General features: G+C 33.1%; 1 protein-coding gene and 1 pseudogene across 2 annotated transcripts in view; both read left to right on the top strand.

Moving 5' to 3' along the window:
* CCDC18 (coiled-coil domain containing 18) overlaps positions 1 to 22,539 on the top strand; it is a 74,542-nt gene extending 52,003 nt beyond the window's left edge. Inside the window, exons 23-29 of the mRNA XM_081055978.1 lie at positions 2,127 to 2,243; positions 3,248 to 3,391; positions 4,731 to 4,934; positions 6,627 to 6,764; positions 10,336 to 10,536; positions 20,200 to 20,667; positions 22,264 to 22,539. Of these exons, the coding sequence (XP_080912104.1) occupies positions 2,127 to 2,243; positions 3,248 to 3,391; positions 4,731 to 4,934; positions 6,627 to 6,764; positions 10,336 to 10,536; positions 20,200 to 20,667; positions 22,264 to 22,278 (1,287 nt within the window). The 3' untranslated portion in view covers positions 22,279 to 22,539. The remainder of the gene's footprint in view (positions 1 to 2,126; positions 2,244 to 3,247; positions 3,392 to 4,730; positions 4,935 to 6,626; positions 6,765 to 10,335; positions 10,537 to 20,199; positions 20,668 to 22,263) is intronic.
* LOC308500911 (archaemetzincin-2-like) lies at positions 8,143 to 9,352 on the top strand (annotated as a pseudogene). Its single transcript has 2 exons — positions 8,143 to 8,154; positions 8,237 to 9,352. The product of its transcript is annotated as an archaemetzincin-2-like (transcript).
* Positions 22,540 to 23,041: the final 502 nt, after the last annotated feature.

Here is a 23,041-nt window from a genome sequence, read left to right as displayed (position 1 = left end):
TGTTGTTTTAATTTGTATTTCCCTGAGGATATATGATGTGGAGCATCATTTCCTATGCCTATTTGCCACCTGTTTACCTTCTTTGGTAAGGTGTCTGTTAAGATCTTTGGCCAATATTTTAATTGGGTTGTTAATAATTTTATTATTGAGTTTTAAGAGTTCTTTGTATATTTTGGATACCAGTCCTTTATCAGATTTGGTTTTTGCAAATATTTTTTCCCATTGTGTGGCTTTTCTTCTCATTCTTTTGACATTAGTTTTCACAGAGTAAAAGTTTTTAATTTTAATCAAGCCCAGCTCATCAGTTATTTCTTTCATGGATTGTGTCTTTGGTGTTAAAGCTAAAAAGTCATTGCCACACCCAAGGTCATCTAGGTTTTCTTTTATGTTATCTTTTAGGAGTTTTATAGTTTTGTGTTATACATTTAGGCCTGTGATCCATTTTGTGTTGATTTTTATGAAGGGTGTAATGTTTATGTCTAGATTCTTTTTTTCTTTCTGTGAATGTCCACTTATTCCAGCACCACTTCTTGAAAAGACTATCTTTTCTTCATTGTATTGCCTTTGCTCTTTTGTCAAAGATCAGTTGACTATATTTATGTAGGTTTGTTTCTGGGCTCTCTGTTCTGTTCTATTGATCTATTCACCTTTTCTTTCACCAGGACCACACTGTCTTGATTAGTGTAACTTTATAGTAGTTAGTGTTGAAGTTGGATAATGTCACTTCTCCAACTTTGTTCTTCTCTTTCAATACTGTCTGGGCTATTCTTGGTCTTTTGCCTCTCCATATAAACTTTAGAATCAATTTGTCGATATCCATAAAATAACTTGCTAGGATTTTGATTGGAATGTCCATGAACATTGACTCTTTCTCCATTTACTTAATTCTTTGATTTCTTTCATTGGAGTTTTGGAGTTTTCCTTATATAGATTTTGTATGTATTTTTTTAGATTTATACCTAAGCATGTTTGCTTAGGTATGTCTTTGTCTTGTTTTGGCATTACAGTAATTGTGGCCTCACAGAATGGGTTAGGAAGTATTTCCTCTGCTTCTACCTTATGAATGAGATTGTAGAAAATTGGTATAATTTCTTCCTTAACTATTTGCTAGAATTCACCAATGAACCCATCTGGGTGCTTTCTGTTTTGGAAAGTTATTAATTGATGATTCAATACCTTTAGTAGATATAGGCTTATTCAGATTGTTTCTTTCTTCTGAGTTTTGGCAGATTGTGTCTTTCAAGTAATTGGTCCACTTCATGTAGTTTTATTAAATTCATGGGCAGAGAGTTTTTCATAATATTCCTATATTATTCTTTTAATGTCCATGAGATTTGTAGTAATGTCTCCTTTTTCATTTCTGCTCTTAGCAATTTGTGTCCTCTTTTTTTTTAGTTAGCTTGAATAGAGACTTATTGATTTTATTGATCTTTTCAAAGAAACACCGTTTGATTTTATTGATTTTCTCTATTGATTTCCTAATTTTAATTTCATTGATTTGTACCATAATTATTATTTCTTTCCTTATGCTTACTTTGAATTTAATTTGTTCCCCTTTTTCTAGTTTCCTAAGGTAGTTTAGATGATTGATTTTAGATATTTCTTCTTCTTTTCTCTTTATTTCTTCTTTTTTTAATGTTTGTGTTCAGTGCTATAAATTTTCCTCCAAGTACTGCTTTTGCTTCATTTCACAATTTTTCTTATGTTGTATTGTATTTAGCAGCTTTTATCTATCATAAAATGAAGTGAAGTCTGAATCATTTTATTTCTCATTCATGAACATAATCATATTTTTTAAGTTTCTATAATGTATATAGAGGGTGCCAAAAAAATGTATACACATTTTAAGAAAGAAAAAAACCTATTAAAATTGTAACACTCTATATACCGATAACAAAAGATGAATACAAGTCATGCATATACATTTTTTGGGCACCAGTGGTATAGGACTCAGGATCCAAAATTAGTAAGCAATGATTATTTTTCTCATTCTTTGTAATAATTTATTTGAGATGAGTTTGTTTCAGTTATACCCACAGTAAATCATTCTAAAACACATTCCAAGCACACGATTTTCCACATTAAAATAAAATTGAACAGCCGTTTAATGTTACTTTTGCATTTAGGTTACACATTTGGATATGACTATTCGTGAGCACAGGGGAGAAATGGAACAAAAAATAATTAAATTAGAGGGTACTCTGGAGAAATCAGAATTAGAACTTAAAGAATGCAACAAACAGGTAAATCATGAAAAATGGTATATTTTAAATTGTTTTTAAAAAATTACTAAGCTGTAAGCATCCATTGTTCATGTAACATAGCTTTTTCATAGAATGCATACAATAAAAATACTACATAATTTTAATCATCTTGTACATGCTACTTTATATTTTTTTTTCTTCTCTCAGTATTTTCCCTCAGCTTTATTGAGGCATAATTGACAAATAAAAATTACATATATTTAAAGTGTACAATGTGATGTTTTGATATATATACACATTGTGAAATAATTACCACAATCAAGCTAATTAACATATCTTCACCTCCCTTAGGTTTTTTTGTTTGTTTGTTTTGGTTTTGGTGAGAACACTAAAGACTATTCTCTTACCAAATTTTAAGTATACAATGCAGTATTACTAACTGTAGTTACAGAGCTATACATTAGCTCTCCAGAACTTATTCATCCTGCAAAACTGAAACTTTGTACACTTTTACCAGCATTTCACCATTTCCCCCACTTCCTAGAACCTGGTGACTACCGTCTTAATGGTATTTTGAATATAGTTTTTCTTATATCAATGTGTCCACATACTTATAACGTATGCATGTCTGAAATATCTCTGGAAGGATTTGCAAGTAATTCTGTTAACTGTGGTTGCTTCTAAGGAAGGAACACAATGGGATGAGGACTTTTTCAGTATGCGTTTTATCTCATGCACATATTACCTATAAAATTATTTGTAAGGCCATGTAACATTTGTTGTTTTATTGTAACCTAATTTTCCTTTCTTATACAAATATAATTGAGGCTTTCATCTCTTAGCATATTTTAGGTATACATATAAGCATCTTATTAAGTGCAAGAATTCTGATGTTTATGCCTAAGTTATGGTTGTCTTAAAAACACATTTTTGTATTTTGCTATTTTTAGATATACATGTTTAAAGCTTGACTTACTTGGATTGCAGTTATGATTAAAGAATTATTTTTCCTTAGTTATATTAATATTCTGTTTAAAATTCAGATAGAAAATTTGAATGAAAAATTGCAAAATGCCAAAGAACAGCTTCGAGAAAAAGAGTTTTTAACACTACAAAATGAACAGGAGATTAGTCAACTGAAAAAAGAAACTGAAAGAACACAACAAAAGATGAAAGAAATGGAAAGTGTAAGCAAATTATTTTCCTCCTAAGGAACAAGTAGTATTATCTGAAGAGTGACATCAATCTTTATGTTTTAAACTGGTTTATTTTTAATATACAGAAACTGTACAGTAAGTATTTTGAAGGTAATTGTTTGAGCCAGATACCTATCAGTTTCTTTGATCTGATTAAGTATTTTATTCTGATGTTCTAATGAGTTGCCAGGTGATGTTTGATGACTTCGTGTCATCAGTTTGCATATGTGTTGAGTAGTGAACCAATTCCACCCACTTGCCTTTTTAAAAACTGATACTGTTTCTAGTAAGAGCTTTTGTAGAGGTCACTTTCTCTTATTTTTAAATACTGTACTGAACTTTAAAACTTTGTATATCACTCTTTATTGTATTTGACTAACCATTTGATTATCCGTCTCCTCCAGTAGAATATAAACCCCATAAAGGTGGCCATTTTATCTCCTTTGTTCACTCTTGTGTCAACACCTAGAATAGAACATACCACATAGTAAGCATAAATATTAGTTTAATTATTCTGTACATAAATCAAACAGGGTCTCTGAGAATAAGTTTGGGCCCTAGTGGGGGTAAAAATGATTACTGGCCCTATCACTTTATGTTAACTACCAAGGATGGGTAAAAATATTTACATGAGGTTTATATTATGATAAAACAGAGTTGAACCCTGGGCTCCCATTCCAGAAATCAGGGTCCTAGTAATTTGTACTGGTTTCTTCTTATTAATCCTAAAATCAAGTGTCGTTACCTACCACCTAATTTAACTAACCAAGCTAATTTAGAACTAACTTACTTTTCACTGATTTTTTTTCCTCTAAGAAACAGTACTTTACGAGGGATTTAACTGAGTATTGTCAAAGTATTTCAGAGAGACTAGCAATCCCAGTGACAGATTTTACTTTCACAGAGAATAATAAGGTCATGAGCTTAATCCAGCTGTGTGGATTAATGTTGGATTTTGATTGTTCATGCCAGTATATTCTCCATCTTTTATATATGGATAATCAAATATTAAGTTGTTTTTTCTCTTTATACTATATTTTGTCTTGTTACTTTCGTGGTAAAGGATTATACAGTTTGCATATTAAAGGCATGCAAAATATACCAGTGAGTTGCAGATTTATTATAGTACTTTTGTCGTTTTCTTGTCATTGAAAAAGAAACAAACTTTCTGAATATCAGTTTTACTGTGGGTGAGATTCATTGTTATGTTAAATTTTACAGAGATTTAGTTGAGAAGGGGAAAGTCACTTATTAAAAGAGAAATCAAAATAAGAAATAGGTTATCTGTATCATTTCACTTTGAAGCCAGCAAGTATCTTGTGTATTTCAGGTTATGAAAGAGCAGGAACAGTATATTGCAACTCAGTATAAAGAGGCCATAGATTTGGAGCAAGAATTGAGGCTAACCCGAGAGCAGATGCAGAGCTGTCACGCAGAACTGCTGGAGGCTCATCGTCAACAAGTCCAAGCACAGAGAGAAATAGAAAGGCTCTCAAGTGAACTGGAGGAAATAAAGCAGCTCTCTAAAGAGAAGGTAATTTGTATTTTAAATAAATTTACCTAATTGAAAAATCTTAATTTTACTGTTCACTTTTTTGAACTGTTGAATACAGTTCTTACTGAAGTTAGCGTTGCACAACAATGTGAATGTACTTAATGCCACCAAAGTGTACACTTAAAATTGGTCAAAGTGGTAAATTTTGTGTTATGTTATTTAAAAAGAAAAAAAATGTGTTATATTTAGCATAGCTTTCTAATGTAACTAGGAAGTTCCTCAGAACTGAGTTTTGGCCAACCTAATTAGTTGTCAGTTAATTGAGTTATAAAGCACTTTTAAACTTTCAAGTGAGTTTAAGTTATCACTTGAAGAAAAAATAAAGCTAATAAATGTTTTTTGAGTAAAAGTTTTTATATTTGTAGCCACTCTTATAAGTGAAAACTGATTATTTCAATGTATAACTACTATGAAACCTGTAGTCCAGAACACTTGGGGATGGATGGTGCTTTTAAGAAGCAAGAGCACTCATAAATTTGATTTCCCCAGTAATTGGTAGAAGGCTTAAACATATTTAGATGGTATACGTGGGTTAATTGCTTAGACTTTGAAAAAAGTATATTTATCGGTGTTCTAGAAAGTTCTTATGAATTTTTGCTTTCTATTATGGTTATTAATTCAGAATAGGAATTAAGTTAAATATTTTTATGCTTAATTTTAGTTAACCTGACAATGTTTTTGTTCACATTTCTGGATGGTTAGATCAATAAAGAACATTTTTATTAAAATATGTCAGGCATTTGGGAGTTTACCAGAAGGGAAGCTATCTACTTTTGTCCTTATCAGTGGTGTCTAAGTACAGTGTGATTGATTTCATAGGATAAGCTCAATCAAAAAAGTGAGTGAATATGGGATTTATTTAAAATGACATTAAAAATATTCTATGTCAGCCCAAAACTCTATATACACATTCATATGTTAATCTTTCAATGTGGGACCAAGTCTTGGTTCTTTGTGTATGGGTAGGGTCATTTGATTAGAATTCCACCTAGTCTTTCTTGCATAAACCATACATACTCTTATTCAATCATCTATAATTCCAATATTGGTTTCTTTAAAGTGAAAGAAGAATTAAAAGACATTTGTAAATCAGAGTATAGCATCTGTTATATTTTTTTCTGGGGCTTCCCACAATGTTTTACAACTATTTTGACTGCTTCTACTTGGGGAACAAATGTTTGTGATTCACTCATTGAGTGGTTTCAAAGCATGTAACTTAGTTTTCATATAAAAACTGTTGCATTCATTCTTCATCAGTGTTCATAATGTTTAATAAAATTATGTAATTACAGTAACAAGCACAGCTAACATAAATAGGTTTTGATAAATACACAACTGACTTGATAAACAGCACATCTGGTAAACAAAATTGCATGGGCATGCCTAAGATTAGACTATTACCTGTCTGCCAAAGTGCAGCATGCTGTGGTTATTAGTTTCACATAGGTAGTGAACCTATGATAACAAACAACATATCAATACTCTTCCATTAGTACTAGTCTTTTAAATGTCTAGATTTTAAAGTGTACCATGTAATAAGTTAATTTTGTATATGAGTGTTTATAATATTATAAAAGATTAAAGTACTTCCCGTAAATGCACTGGATTAGCCAAGCTATAGTTAACAAATAAACAAATTATATAGCCTTTACTTAATTTGTCATTTTTAAGGATGCTCATGGAAACCATTTAGCTGAAGAATTGGGGGCTTCTAAAGTACGTGAAGCTCATTTAGAAGCAAGAATGCAAGCAGAAATCAAGAAACTGTCAGCAGAAGTGGAATCTCTCAAAGAAGCTTATCATCTGGAGGTAAAGACAATTTTAATTTGCATCATTACTCCCTGCTAAAGTGGGGACCTATATGGACAAAAGTATAAGTCTAGCTCTTAAATGTTCTCAGTATAGAATAACACATTGTAGTTTTTATTTCTGGTGGTCTAAATGTACCACTTTTACTTCATATCCAGTGAACTAATATGCTGTGATTAGGAGTTTGAATCTTGAGCCAGGTAGCCTGGTTATGAATCTCAGCTCATCACTTAGCACTTAAGTGACATTGGGCAATTAACTTAACATCTCTCTGTAAATGGATATAATAAATGTGTCTATTTCGTAGAACTGTGTTAAGGATTAAATGAACTAATATAATTAAAGTTCTTACACCAGAGCATGGATCATCGTCGTCATCATCAGTTATAAAATAGCACTTGCCAAAACTAACTCAAGGGATTTAAGAACTAACATAAGTAGTTTCATATGATGTGAATATCATCAGTTATAAAATAGCACTTGCCAAAACTAACTCAAGGGATTTAAAAACTAACATAAGTAGTTTCATGTGATGTGAATATGCAATTCTTTATAATTTCCAAGATTTGTTCTGATATTTAGATAGAGCAGCAACACCAGAACCTGATACTTTGCTTTTTATTTATGAGTATATCTGAGCCTTTATAGAAATGGGCATTGTTATCAATTAGAATAGAATTTCTTGTCTTCTTAAAAATTACATCTGAAGATATCCAAAATTTATTTATAAGACCTAAATAAATTACTTAGGAAGTTCTAATAAAACATTTTTCTCTTTGGCAAGGCTTGCAAATACATTTATATTAAACACCTTTCAGGAAATTTGATAACATCTTTGTGAAGGATTGATCAGGCTTGTGGTCACTATGTCTTACTTAAATGCATTTAGATTCAGATCTCTTTGAAAACGTGTCTGTGAAACAAAACACACTTGCAAGCTAAAGCCAATCTCGGGCCAAGAATTTACAACCTTTGATCTTTAGAGACAAATGTGAATGCTGTTGGATTCAGCACAATTATTTAATTGATACTAGCTGCTCAACTTAGTGACCATCAATAATAATTAGTTCATCTCAAGTGTTTGCTAGCAACTACGCATACACTTTTATTATATGATCTCTATTCTACGTTTAGTTTTAATTATCCATTTTTTTCCCTTTAGTTTTGTAAGCAACCTAAAATTATTTATAAGCAGATAGTACATAAAGTGAATTGTAAAAATTGGTTCTGGTATCGTGTAATATTTCGTACTAATTTTCTATATGTATGATATAAAAACATGTAATATGGGCACATGTGCAGGGTTCCCTATAGGTGGTGTCAAGGCCTGTTAAGGGTGAAAGTACCTGGTACAACACTTTTCTGGCCAGGCTTAGACATGCATGTCCTTGTAAGCCTCATGGTGGAATAGCTGTTGGACCAATTCAACAGAAGAATGAAAGCAGTAAATCGGAACACAATGTGAGTGGAAGAGACGTCTCATTTTACAAACAGTACAGCTCTCTGAACAGACACTAAAAACAGCTCTCATTTCAAAGAACCCAGCACTTGTATCACAGTATGAGACATGAGATGCTGGGGAGCAGTGTTTGATGAACAAAGTCTTCCAGTCACACGGTGATCTCTTTGGGCCCATTTCCTTGCATCTGTGATCGAATGGATCACCTTCCATCCAGAGGCTCCCCAAGACTTGGAACAGTTTTTCAGTGATCCTTAAAGAAACATACCCTCTCTAGAGAAACACAGTTTTTATATACAATGCATTAAATCTCTTAGAAAAAAGACCAGAATTATCAGTAAAGAATATATTAAATGGTTCAAGGGCTACTGTGCAGCATTTTTCTATGGCTTGACAGTAGAACTCTTGGAACCAGTTTCTGTCTCTGCAATGAGGTGTTCCTTTAAAGTCGATGATATCTCACAGACCCTACAAATTCATGCAGGGCATATCCTGAAGTTCTTACAAAAGCAGAATTCTAAAGATGCCTTCTGTGATACGGAATAACAATGATTGATCTGTAACCAAGAGATTCCTGGAATTTTGTCTTTGGATAGGCCTCTTTGTCAGATGGTACAGAATATTCAGTTTTGCCAGGTATGGCAGTTTTTTTATAGCTTATGCTATGAAAGCAAAGTGAAAAAACTGCAGAAAATATCTTCAAGTGACTGTTCCATTTTTGATAACTATTACATTCCTGAAGTGACTTGCGTGTTGCTGCTTTGATCCTATAAGTCTATAACCCATGAGATTGGACAAATATTTGAACTTCGACACTGTCAGTGGCTTGCATGCTTGATGTAAGGCTCCATCCACTTGGGAAAAGCTGACCAATGCCCCGGAAACCTTTGCCCTACCTGGTGACCCAAGTTGCAGTGTACTGTTGGCTTCAACATAATAGAAAGATACAAAGTGCTGGTGAGGTGGATTGATGATGAATCTTCTGACACCTCTGGAGTCACTCCGAAACATAGTCATGAGGATAAGTGATCTTGCCAAAACCTTTAAGGAAGCCTTTAAGCAATGGAAAGAGTGGATAATAAAATGCCATTGCTATTCTCCAAAAATAAGGACTTCCAAACAGGAGTAATTAAAATAAATGCTTACATGCTAAGAGAAAAAAGAAGTAATGTTTTTCTCTTTTTGGTAATTGACAAAGATTTATTTTTAAAAGTGTATATTGGTTGAATATAAAAATGAGACAATATGTCATTAATACAGAATTAGAAAAGGGATCAATGATTTTTAAAAGTATTTATTAAAATACAGGTTTCAAAATTGTTAGAAAAGTCACTTAATAATTGCAATATGTTTTTTAATGAAAACGATATTTTAAAAAGTTTTTTATTGTGGAAAATTTTAAACATATTCAAAAGTAGAGAGAATAAATTTTTTAAAAAGTATAGAGTATAAATCCTCCCATATTTATTATTAACAACGCTTGGCCAATTTGATTTCATCTTTAAGTATTTGACCATTTCTTTTATTTTAAGGAATACTCTGAGAATGAAAAGGGAGGTTGTTACTAACTAACCAGGACCCCAAGGCATAAAACCCGGACAGTTAGTTGTATGCAAACTGGGAAGTGTGCTCACTATATCTTTAACCTCACTCACTTCCCTTCCCCACCCCGCCTCCATATATCTCATATTATTTTGAAGCAAATCCCAGACATCATTGTTTCATCAGTAAAAATTTCAATAACTATCTCTAAAAAATAAAGGCTATTTTTAAAAATAAAATCACACCTAAAAATTGACAGTAATTCCTTACTATCATCAACTATCCAGTCATTGTTCAAATTTCCCTAATTGTCACAAAAATGTCTTTTTAGTTGATTTGTTCAAATAAGGATCCAAAAACAGTCCATTTTTTTTTCAGTCTTAAGTAAATTTCAGACTGTACATTACTCCTCCCCCTTTCTCCTGTAGCATGTTATTTGTTGAGAAACCAGAATGTTTGTGACTAAAAACAATTCACTGTCATTTAAGTGGAAGTGGAAAGTATTAGAATGTTGTTGAAACCAACTCCACACTATTTTCTTCTTTTCCTTTTCAATTTGGGACTATATAGATGATTTCACATCAAGAGAACCATGAAAAGTGGAATATTTCTGCCGACTCTCAAAAGACTTCTGTTCAGCAACTAAATGAACAGTTGGAGAAGGCAAAACTAGAATTAGAAGAAGCTCAGGACACTGTAAGCAGTTTGCACCAACAAGTCCAAGACAGAAATGAAGTAATTGAAGCTACAAATGAAGCATTACTTATTAAAGTAAGTAAACATATATAGGTATGTATAGCATATGTTGACATCAGACTGTCCAAACCTGTAAAAAAAAAAAAATTTATGAGTTTCTTTGAGCCAAACAGAGGACACGCCTGGAAGCAAAATCTCAACAGAATGAGGAAAATGTTTTCCAGAATGACAGTTGCAGTTTCTTTTATACATTTGGATTTAAGGAGGGATTGTACGGAAGGTTACATGAAATGTGGAGGAAGCAAGGCAGAGAAATCTCTATGATTGGATTACAGGATAGTTAACAGAATTATGTGCTCTTGAGGGTGGTTATGCCTCTGAAAAAGAGGGGATCTGCAAAAGAGGATTACTCTGGCATTTCAAAGGTGTGTTAATCTAGGTGTTCCAGAACAATGGCTAGGGCTTGCTTAGGGCGAAGATAACCTTTTACTTGGGAAGTTACAGTCCTGAGGCCTGACTGTCACTATGACCTGCCCAGGTAGGAATTTATGATCAGATCATCCTGAGTTTACTTTCCATTAGATTTACTACAGAGCTCCTTTTTCATCCATTCATATCTATGAAAAAGTATATTTATGATTTATTTTTTCATTCTTATAGTTTGTAGAGGATTATATGACCAAATATTGACCTATTTGAAAAGCATTTTATTTAGAAGACATTAAATTTGGGAATTATTAATATGATGTTTATCATATTACCACAGGAGAAATAATTTATAAATGTTTGAACACAAAGTTTTTTTTTAATTAAAAAAATTTTTTTTGGTGACATTTTACTCTCAGCAAATTTCAATTACACAATACAATGTTACCAACTATAACTACCATGGAGTTATACATTAGATGCTCATATAGCTGAAGGATTGTACCCTTTTACCAACTTCTCCCTATTGACCTATGGCAACCACTTTTCTGTTCACAGTTTATATGAATTTGATTTTTTATTTATTTATTTATTTTTAAGGTTTCACATGGAAGTGATACCATGCAGTACCCTCATCTAGTTGTTTCCTTATCTTGGCTATGGTGAATAATGCTGAAAGGAACATGGGAGTGCAGATATTTCTTTGATATCCTGTTTTCATTCCTTTTCAATATATACCTAGAGGTGGTGTTGCTGGATCATATATATGGTAGTTCTATTTTAAATTTTTTGAGAAACCCCCACGTGTTCCCTAGTGGCAGCACCAATTTACATTCCTATCAGCAGTGCACAAGGGTTCTCTTTTCACCACACCCTTCCAACACTTACCTCTTTTCTTTTTTTTTTTTTTATTGGGGAACAGTGTGTACTTCCATGACTTTTTTTTTTCCAAGTCAAGTTGTTGTCCTTTCAATCTTCGTTGTGGAGGGTGCCGTTCAGCTTCAAGTTGTTTTCCTTTCAGTCTTAGTTGTGGAGGGCGCAGCTCAGCTCCAGATCCAGTTGCTGTTGCTAGTTGCAGGTGGCGCAGCCCACCATCCCTTGCGGGAGTCGAACCGGCAACCTTGTGGTTGAGAGGATGCGCTCCAACCAACTGAACCATCTGGAAGCTCAGCGGCAGCTCAGCTCAAGGTGCAGTGTTCAATCTTAGTTGCAGGGGGCGGAGCCCACCATCCCTTGCGGGACTCGAGGAATTGAACTGGCAACCTTGTGGTTGAGAGCCCACTGGCCCATGTGGGAATCGAACCGGCAGCCTTCGGAGTTAGGAGCATGGAGCTCTAACTGCCTGAGCCACCGGGCGGCCCATCTCTTTTCTTTTTAATGATAGCCATTCTAACAGGTGTGGTTTTGACTTTCATTTCCCTGATGATTAGTGATACTGAGCACCTTTTCATGTACTTGTTGGCCATTTGTATGTCTTTGGGAAAATGTCTACTCTGTTCCTCTGCCCATTTTAAGTTACATTGTTTTTTTGCTATTGATTTGTATAAGTTCTTTATATATTTTGGTTATTAAACCCTTATCAGAAACATGATTTACAAATATTTTCTCCCATCCCATAGTTTGTCTTTTAATTTTATTGATGGTTTTCATTGCTGTGCAGAAGCTTTCTAGTTTGATGTAGTCCTGCTTGTTTATTTTTGCTTTTGTTGCCTTTGCTTTTGGTGTCAAATTCAAAAAATCATTGCCAAGCCCAGTGTCAAGTAGCTTACCCACTATGTTTTCTTCTAAGAGTTTTATGGTGTCGGGTCCCATATTTAAGTCTTTTTGAGTTGATTTTTGTATGTGGTGTAAGATAGTGCTCAAGTTTCATTATTTTGCATATGGCTGTCCAGTTTTCCCAAGACCATATATTAAAGAGACTATCCTTTCCCCATTGTATATTTTGGCTCCTTTGTTATAAAATTAATTGGCCATATATGCATGGGTTTATTCCTGGGCTAACTACTACTCTGTTCCATTGATCTATGAGTTTATTTCTATGCCAATGCTGTACTGTTTTGATTACTATAGCTTTGCAATATAGTTTGAAATCAGGAAGTGTGATGCCTCCAGTTTTCTTCTTCCTCAAGATTGCTTTCACTTTTGGGGGTCTTTGTGGTTCCATACAAATTTGAGGATTGTTTATTATATTTTTGTGGAAGATATCATTGAATCTGTAGATTGCTGTGGGTAGTATGAACATTTTCACAGTGTTAATTCTTCTTATTCATGAGCACGGAATACTTTCCGTTTATTTGTGTCTTCTTCAATTTTCTGTCGTCAGTGCCTTACACTTTTCAGTGTACAGTTCTTTCACCTCCTTGGTTTAATTTATTCCTAGATATTCTTTTTGAAGTAATTATAAATGGGTTGTTTTTTAATTTCTCTTTCTTATAGTTCATTATTAATATGTAGAACTGCAACTGCCTTTTATATATTGATTTTGTATTCTTGCAACAAAGAATTCCTGAATTCATTTATTAGTTCTAACAGTTTTTGGGTGGATTCTTTAGAGTTTTCTATATAGACTATCCTGTCATCTGCAAATAGAGACAGTTCTACTTCTTCCTTTCCAATTTCGCTACTTTTATTTCTTTTTCTTGACCAGTTGTTCTTTCTAGGACTTCTAGTACTGTGTTGAATAACAGTGGTGAGAATGGACGTTTGTCTTGTTCCTAATCTTAAAGGAAAAGCTTTTAGCTTTTCACTGTTGAGTGTGATGTTAAATGTCAGCTTAGCATGCATGACTTTTATTATGTTGAGGTACATTCCCTCTATAACCACTTGTTGAGAGTTTTTATCATTAGTGGATATTAAATTTTGTCAAATGCTTTTTCTGCATCTATTGAAATAATCATATGATTTTTATGCTTCACTTTGCTAATGTGGTATATCACTGATTGTTTTGCAAATGTTGGACCACCCTTCCATCCCTGCAATTAATCCCATTTGATCATGGTGTATGGTTCTCTTAATGTATTGTTGAAAGTGGATTGCTAATAATTTTTTAAGATTTTTACTTCTGTGTTCATCAGGGATATTGACCTGTAATTTTCTTGTCTCAACCGTAAAGAATCTACGAAAAAACTGTTAGAACTAATAAATGAATTCAGTGTCCTTGTCTGCTTTGGTGTCAGTGTAATGCTGGCCTTGTAAAAGAAGTTTGAAAATGTTCCCTCCTCTTCTGCTTTTTGGAAGAATATGAGAAGGATTGGTATTAATTCTTTCTAAAATATTTGGTAGAATTCACCAGAAAAACCATCTGGTCTTTGAAATTGTCTCTGATTTTACTTGAGTCCTCCCTTTTTTTCTTGGTAAGTCTAACTAAAGGTTTGTTTATTTTATTTTTTTAAAAACCCAGGTCTTTATTGATCTGTTCTGTTGTCTTTTGAGTCTTTATTTAATTTATTTCCACTCTGATCTTTGTTATTTCCTTCCTTCTACTAACTTGGGGCTGAATTCGTTCTTCTTTTTTAGTTCCTTAAAGTGTAAAGTTAGAGTGTTCATTTGAGATATTTGTTTTTTAATGTAGGCATTTATCATTATAAACTTTCAGCTCTGCTTTTTCTACATCCCGTTCATTTGTCTCAAGATAATTTTTTATTTTCTTTCAAATTCTTCTTTGACCCATTGGTTGTTCTGTAGCATGTTGTTTAATCTTCACAAAATTGTAATTTTCTAGTTTTCTTCTGGAAATGGATTTCTAATTTTATACCATTGTGGTTGGAAGATGGTTGATATGATTTTAGTCTTCTTAAGTATATTAAGACTTTTTTGTGACTTAACATATGATCTGTCCTGGAGAATATTCCATGTGCACTTGAGAAAAATGAGTATACTCCTGTGTTGGGTGGAATGGTCTGTAAATGTCTGTTAAGTACATTTGTGCTAATATGTAGTTGAAGTCCAATGCCTCCTTATTGATTTTCTGTCTGCATGATCTGTCCATCAATTAAAGTGGGGTATTGAAGTCCCCTGCCGTTATTATTCTGCTGTCTATTTCTCTCTTCAGGTTTGTTAATATTTGCTTCATATATTTAGTTGCTTCTATGTTTTTCAGGTACATAAATATTTACAAATGCTTTATCCTCTTGTTGAATTGACCACTTGATCATTATATAATGACCTTATTTGTCTCTTGTTTTTTCTCATATAAGTATAGCTACTCCAGTTTCTTTTGGTTTCCATTTACATTAAATATATTTTTATAACTTTTCACTTCCAGTCATTGTGTGTCCTTAAGATTGAAGTCAGTATATAATTGGATCTTCTTTTTTTAAATCCATTCTCCTTCTCCCATTTGATTGGAAAATTTAGTCCATCCATATTTAAAGTAATTAATGGGTGGATATGGACCTACTATTTATATTTTGTTAATTGTTTTATAGCTGTTTTTAATTCCTTTGTTCCTTTCTTCTCTTGCTCTCTCTTTGTGTGTGAATTTGATGATTTTCTGTAGTAGTGTGCTTACTTGTCTTTATCTTTTTTGTATTTACTATAGATTTTTTGCTTTGTGGTTACTATGAAGCTTACGTTACCATCTTACATTTATAACAGTCTATTTTAAGTTGACAAGAACTTAATTTTGAATGCATACTAAGGCTTTACATTTTTACTCTCTTCAATTTTACATTTTTGATGTCACAATTCTGTCTTTGTATCCATTAACAAATTATTATAATTGCTGTTATTTTTAATACTTTTTAACCTTCATTCTAGAATTACAAGTGATTTACCCACTACAATTACAGCATTAGAGTATTCTAAATATAACTATATATTTAACTTTACCAGTGAGATTTAAACTTTCATGTTTTCTTGTTACCAGTTAGTGTCCTTTCATTTCAGCTTGAAGAATTCCCTTTAACATTTCTTGTAAGTCCAGTCTAGTGGAGATGAAGTCCTTCAGTTTTTGCTTGTCTGGAAAACTATCTCTCCTTCACTGCTTATGGGCAACTTTGTAGGGAAGAGTGTTCTTGCTTGGTAGTTGTTTTCTTTCTGTACTTTGAATATATATGTCATTCTTTTCTGGCCTGTAATGTTTCTCTGGTTATCTAAGGGGGGCGGGGTTCTCTTATATGGAACAAGTTGTTTTTCTCTTGCTGCTTTTAGATTCTCTCCATAATTAACTTTTGATAATTATGTGTCTTAGTGCAGGTCTTTTTGGATTTATCATATTTGGAACTTTCTGCGCTTCCTGGATCTGGATGTCTGTTTCTTTCCTCAAATTAGGGAGGTGTTCAGCCATTTAGTCTGTGAATAAGCTTTGTGCTTCTCTTTCTCTCTCTTCTCCTTCTAGGACCCCTATAATGCATGTGTCTGTTTCCTTGATGGTGTCCCATTAGTCCCTTAAGTTATCTTCACTCTTTTATTCTTTTATTTTTGCTACTCTGTTTGGATGAATTCCACTGCCTTCTCTTCAAGTTCACTGATCTTTTCTTCCACTTGATTTAGTGTGCTGTAGAGCTCCTCTTTTGAAGTTTTCAGTGCAGTTATTGTATTCTTTATGCTGTGATTTCTGTTTGGTATTTTCTTAAATTTTCTTTCTCTTTGTTGAAACTAGCACTGTGTTCATGCATTATTCTCCTGACCTTGGTCGCATTTTTATGATGGTTATTGGCATCTATGTCAAGCAAATCACCTCTGTTTAGGTATTTCTCTTTTAAGTATTTCATTAGGGTCTGTTTCTGGAAATTTATCTTGTTCTTTTGTTTGGAACACATTTCTCTGTTTCTTCTTTTTTATTGACTCTCTTTGTTGGTTTCTGTGCATTAGATAAAACAACTACCTTTCCCAGTTTTGATGGAGGGGTCTTATGTAGGAGATGTGCCTTATCTGTCAGCCCGACCTGAGCTCCTTGTTGTCTTTCAAACCTTTGTGATCATCCATAGAGCCTTCTTGTTGTTCGTGGCTCCTACTGGTTGAGGGGGTGCCAAGACCTGTCAATATCCCAAAGAGGAAGAGCTCGGTCAGCACCTAGATGCAGGCTGGTTGAAAACTGAACTCTCATGCAACAGCTGGGAAAGTATGTAGTTAAGGCTCTTCCAGGGGGAAAATGGGCCATAAGTATAGTGAAATAGCAACATACTAGTTGCTCACAGTCGTATATTATGCTTAGAATACCTGTCTAACTTACTAGATTTGAATAAGTTAGTGTTTCCAGGTAATTTATATAGTTACATGCTGTATTTGAAGCCTGAACCTCAGGCAACAGCTTTTAAAGTATGATAATAGACCCTTTCAGGGAATGACTGGTTCATGGTCTTTTTTTTACCTGCTGAGTCTTATGGGTATAGCTGTGGTGTGTCCTCACAAACCTGTTAAGAACTGTTCCTTTGTTTGCTGTAGTCTTATGGGTCTCTGTTGGCTTTCAGAGCTAACTGTTGGCTTTCAGAGCTAACTGTTTGGGGGACCCATCCCTCAGGTGAGAATCTTAAAAACTGGAGCAGTAGATGTGGGATCCAAACCAAACCCTTTACTCCTCAGGGAGAAGTTGAGAGTCAGGTGTTCCCTCCCATTGTATGGCTTTGTGCTGCGCCGGGATTTATAGCTCATTGTGTAGCTAGCTATATAGATTTGGTGTGTCGTGGGAAGAGCATCCTATGTTGTCATCTTGGACCTGAACTTACACAAATACAAACTTACTCATAATGTTTACTTTAGAGGATTTTATACTTGGTGTATTTAAAAAGTAGCATTTTTCAAAATCAGTAAAATTCCTTTAAAAATCATAAATTAGAAAATGCAAGATTGTTTTTTATTCTTTTATTTTTTACTGGGTTTGAATATTTATGTCATTTTTCAAATAGCTCATTACCACTTATTCACCCCTACTGATCATGGCAGTTTACTCTGGAATTTGGAATTAATATCAATATTGAAGCATAGAGATAAAAATTTTAATATTACTTCAAAACTGCCAATATGTATGATTAACCATTGTTAGCCAAGACCTTAAAAAAAGAACAATCTCACTGATAGTTGTAAAGCAATTAATTATTTTGTAGCAAAATGGAAATTATTGAAAAGCCAAAAACTCTAAAATAATACCTTAGAAATATTTCTACTTACTAAGCTGAGCACTTAAATTTCTTATATAATATACTTGATATTCACAGTACTAGAGGAAAGCTGAATAGACAATCTAAAATTATGTTTTAGTTGAACACTATTTCTGCTTTTATTGAAACATTAATATACCTAATGTTCTGGGGATTTACAACATTTATACAAAATTATAAAACTTCATTGTGAAAAATTAACTCTAAAAATTTAAAAGGTTCTACTTTGTATATCCCTTGTCACAAGTGTTTATCTCTGCTCGCTTGTTAGATATTACCAATGAGATAAATACAAGTGGATTGCACTTATCTATTATTCAGAAGTTGTAAACTTCATCTGCTTTGGAAATTACCAAGATATTGGGTAAATAGCAGCAATTCTAAAATGAAATGTACAAATAGAGATATTAGAACATGTACCATGATTAGCCAATATACCAGTCAGAAAACAGAATTTGTTTTCTGACATTAGCTCTCAAAATCAATGTCAACTGGCTCTAAAGTCTAGACTGAAGAGGAGTTTAAGAGGATAAGAGAGAAAGAAGTAAGAAAAACTAATAGAGCAGAAGCTGGCATAACTGTAACAATTAGAAGTAGCTATAAATAATGGAAAGCAATTCCATTAACAGCAGCATTAAATGACAGAGAACAGAAACAGAAGTGAGGGAGAACGGTCTAGTCTTTGAGGCAATTTATCTTTCCAGCTCATTTCTTTTAGTACCCTAACTAGTGCCTCGTATTTGAGGGCAGCTGGAGCCAAGGCAAAGCTAAGGCCACTTTCGGAGAGTCCACACTACACTATACTACAACACCACTACACTACAATACCCCACACTACAATAATAATTACAACAGTGACCTTAAGAGGAAGTTGAATTATATTTATTGTATTCAGTATACTACATTTTATTGTAAAAGTTAGTGTTAAATGGAATCCTACTTATCTGAGATACTACATTTCTCTATTATGGCTAGATGACATACAAAAGTTTAAAAAAAAAAAAAAGCTCCCCATACAACTGTATATGTATCAATTCTATAGCTACTTTATTAATTATAAGAATGTGAGTACAATATTCACTACAAAAAATTGGCACTTCAGCCACTTCCAAAGTTTATCTAGATAAGGTAGTATAATGACATCAAATAACTGAAATATATATGTTAAACTTTGGTTTTGTAATGTACACTGTGGTTATGATAGTTATAAGCACAGTATTTGGAAAAAATAGAAACTATCAGATTTTAAGTGGATGATTTAGAAATTTATATTTCATGGACACCCATTAGAAAAAGAGAATATATTTGAACAGGAGACTAGTACACATATTATTTAATTTTTTTAAATAAAATGTCTTGGGGCGGCCGGTTGGCTCAGTTAGTTAGAGTGCAGTGCTCATAACACCAAGGTTGCCGGTTCAATTCCCACATTGGCCAGTGAGCTGCGCCCTCCACAACTAGACTGAGAAACAATGGCTTGACTTGCAGCTGATGGGTCCTGGAAAAACACACTGTTCCCCAATATTCCCCAATAAAAAAATAAAAATAAAATAAATAAAATGTCTTCACTTTTTTAGGCTTTCTGGCTTTCCAGTATATGTGGTCTCATTCTTAGGATCCCAGAATAGGGTCGGAGTCCCAAAGGAAGGACATGGAAAAATCATAGAAATGAAAAGTTTACTTAATAAGGATAGATTTATTAAGTATTATTAATCACTTTCTTAAATGTCTTTCTTTGAAAATTTTTTAGCATAATAAAGTTTTCTTGTAATGAGGACATACAAAGCAGAATCGCTAATACACATTTATTTATTCCTATTAGAAATTCTGAAGGGAGTTTTTTGTGTGTGTATATATGTTAGATGAACAAAAGATAGTGTATCTCTACACTTTTGCAGAGAAATTTTTAGATACAAGATTTCCGTCTTGACTAGAAATTCCTATTATCATTAACACTAAAAAGAAAAAAATTCTATAAGGAAAATCTAGTTTTCATGGAATTCCTTAGTGTAGTTTAAATATATTTCAAGTGAAATATGTAATTGTCCAAAATGAAGGGTTTCAACAGAGCTTGAAAATTTCTGATGAGTTGTTATAAAAGGAATTTCTGTACTGAGATGCAGGTTGATGTAGATGACTTCTAAGAGTCTGATTTTCTAAGTAATTTAACAGAAGTATATTGAGCACCTACTGTGTACTAATTTGTCTATAGGAATCAGAATTAACAAGATTACAAGCCAAAATTTCTGGACATGAAAGGGCAGAAGACATCAAGTTTCTACCAGCCCCGTTTACATCTTCAACAGAAATTATGCCTGACATTCAAGATGCAAAATTTGCTAAACATTCTCACACAGCTTTTTTCAAGTGTGGAAAACTGCGTCGCTCTATTAGTGCCAGTGACCTTAGTTTCAAAACTCACAGCGATGAAGATCTTTCTGAAGACTTACTAAAGGACTTTAAAAAAATGCGATTAGAACAACCTTCACCATTGAAAGAAAGCCAGAAGGATCTCACTTATACCCCGTCAGGCTCGTTTAAACCTCTCACATATGACCTAGAAGATGACAGTTCTGAAAACAATGACTTCAGTACTCTTAGTGGAATGCTAAGATACATAAACAGAGAAGTGAGACTATTAAAAAAGTCTTCTGTGCAAACAGGTGCTGGTCTAACTCAGGTATGTATTTCATAAATTAGAAGTTATAATAATCTGTCTCCATTGAATGTCACTTTGTTACTGGTAGAAAAATCCATATATTTAATTAAAGCATGCCAGTAGATGATGTACACAAATTGAAACAAGTACAGAAAAATTCATTGTGAGTTTGGAATGTGTTTACCCTAGACAAGTAGATGAAAATTTAGCTTTGAGAAGTAGCTTTTAATCCAGCATTATGGCTTTAACTACCCTCTATTATGCTGATGATATCTAAATTTATAACTTCAGTCGCATAAACCTAATCACTCATTTGTCATCTCCACTTGGACATCTAATAGAAATCTCAATTTTAATATATTTAAAATCCAACTGTTTTCTCTATGCCTCCACATCTGCTCATCTAGTATTCCCCATCTCAGTAAATGCTCAGTTACTCGGGCAAAAATCTTTGGAGTCTTCCTTGACTTCTATTCCACGCAAAACCTACATCAAATCCTGTTGGCTCTTTGATACCTTCAAATGTATCTAGAAACTGAACCATTCTCAACACTTAGGGTATCAATTGGCCTTAATCGAGCCCTGCCCCAGAGAGTACAGTCTTAAAATTCCCTGAACAGCAGAACATAGAAATGGTTTTGTGAGAAGTGCTTCATAAGTGCTAATTCTCTTTCTTGTGTTGCAGCCCAAACACTAATTTTCCTAATGGTTAACTATGTTGGCAGTTCTGTTCACAATAAAGCCTGTGACACAACAGTATTCTGCTTTCAGACTCTGACAAAAACTTCGGAACTCACAAAAAATTACACATACACACAATTTTGAACACAGTTTCAAAGAGTTCACAGGCTTCAAATAAAGAACTTTTGTTTTAGATTAGAGCAGTGGAAGTGTTGTAAATACCAATAAATTAGCCAATTCACAGTTTATTAGGAAGTTATAAGAAGTATTGTTTATATCCATCTTATTTCCAAAAAGAAAAAGTAGTTTACAGAATATGATCTATTTACCATGCATATATATGCATGAAAAATAAAAATTGAGAAAATAAGCTGTAGGAAAAACAAAGATGGAAAAAACAAGATGAAGTGGGAATGCAGGTAATAATACCTAGCGACATGATAACATTTTCAGATTCCTGGCCCAAGTAAAGACCAAGGTATGACAAGACTGACCTGCAGTTTTAGACTCGCCTGGGCCTTCTCCTCTATTTTCTACTTCTTTATGTTGTGCTACTTCTTTGTGTAAACTTTTTCTCCCCTCTTTTTCCTTTTCTGCTCTATTTTTTTCCTTCTTTCTTTTCCATTGACTTTTTTCATGTCACCCTCCATCTATCTTCCTTATTCTGCCCTCATTCGAACTATGTGACACTAGTGTCTAAATATCTGATTTTTATTCTGTCCCATTTTTTTTTAAACCTTGCACTCCCATCCCACCCCTCCCACCAGAATTATTTGCTTTTTACATTCATGTGTTCTATTATTGACTTTTTTTACATAAAAAAAAGTAATCTTCACTCTTGCTTTAAATCATGCTTCTGATTGTTATAGTGGGCATTTAATGCTAAATCAATATAAGAATACTTCAGTACTAAGCTATTATTTTGCACTATTCCAGGGAGAAAATTTATAACTAAAAGAAGATGTTGCTGTGATGGAAAACGGGATTTTTGGTACTGTGCTGTGTTTTCTTATATGTAGCTCATACTTCATAGAAGCTGTTATTTTATTGCTTTTGAATAAATATTATATTTTAATATTCTTAAAGAAAGTTCTTTCTTTTAAAATTTACTTATGTTTTTGTGAAAATTAATTCCTTTTACTCATTATTTTTGGTTTAAACTTGCTGCTTTCCTTGTCTTTGTTTTTTTATATAAAAATTATTGTTAAAATGCATATGTACATTGAGTAATTTATATTTTCAATCAAACTACCATACTATTGCTTATTTTTCTAGTAATACTTTATTTTTTAAATAAGTAATATGAATTTAGAAGTCGTTCTACAGGTTCATAATGGTACAGTTTCATAATTTGTTGAGTATTTATCAGGCACTATTTAGGCACTTTGTATTTGATAACTCATTTAATCCACATAGCAGTCTTGTAAAGTAGATACTATTATTATTCCTGTTTTGCAGGTAGAATTATTTAACAAAGACACAAGTATGTGTTCCAAAGAAATTGATTTGTTATAAGCATCAAGAGATGGACTTTAGGTTAGTGACTCCATTTAAACATGGTTAGATTTATGGTAGAATAAGAATTATGCAGGAAAATAAAGGTGACATATTTAAACATTTGAATTTATAAATCTCTCAAGAGTTCAGATTTGATGTCTTTAGACCATCAGTAAGTGAATATAAATGATCCTTAGACAATAATATGGAGTTAATC

The sequence above is a fragment of the Rhinolophus hipposideros genome (genome assembly GCF_964194185.1).
Source record: "Rhinolophus hipposideros genome assembly, chromosome: 8".
Taxonomy (NCBI): Eukaryota; Metazoa; Chordata; class Mammalia; order Chiroptera; family Rhinolophidae; genus Rhinolophus; species Rhinolophus hipposideros.
The sequence above is the reverse complement of the archived record's forward strand: the minus strand, read 5'-3'. Positions and strand labels throughout refer to the sequence as shown.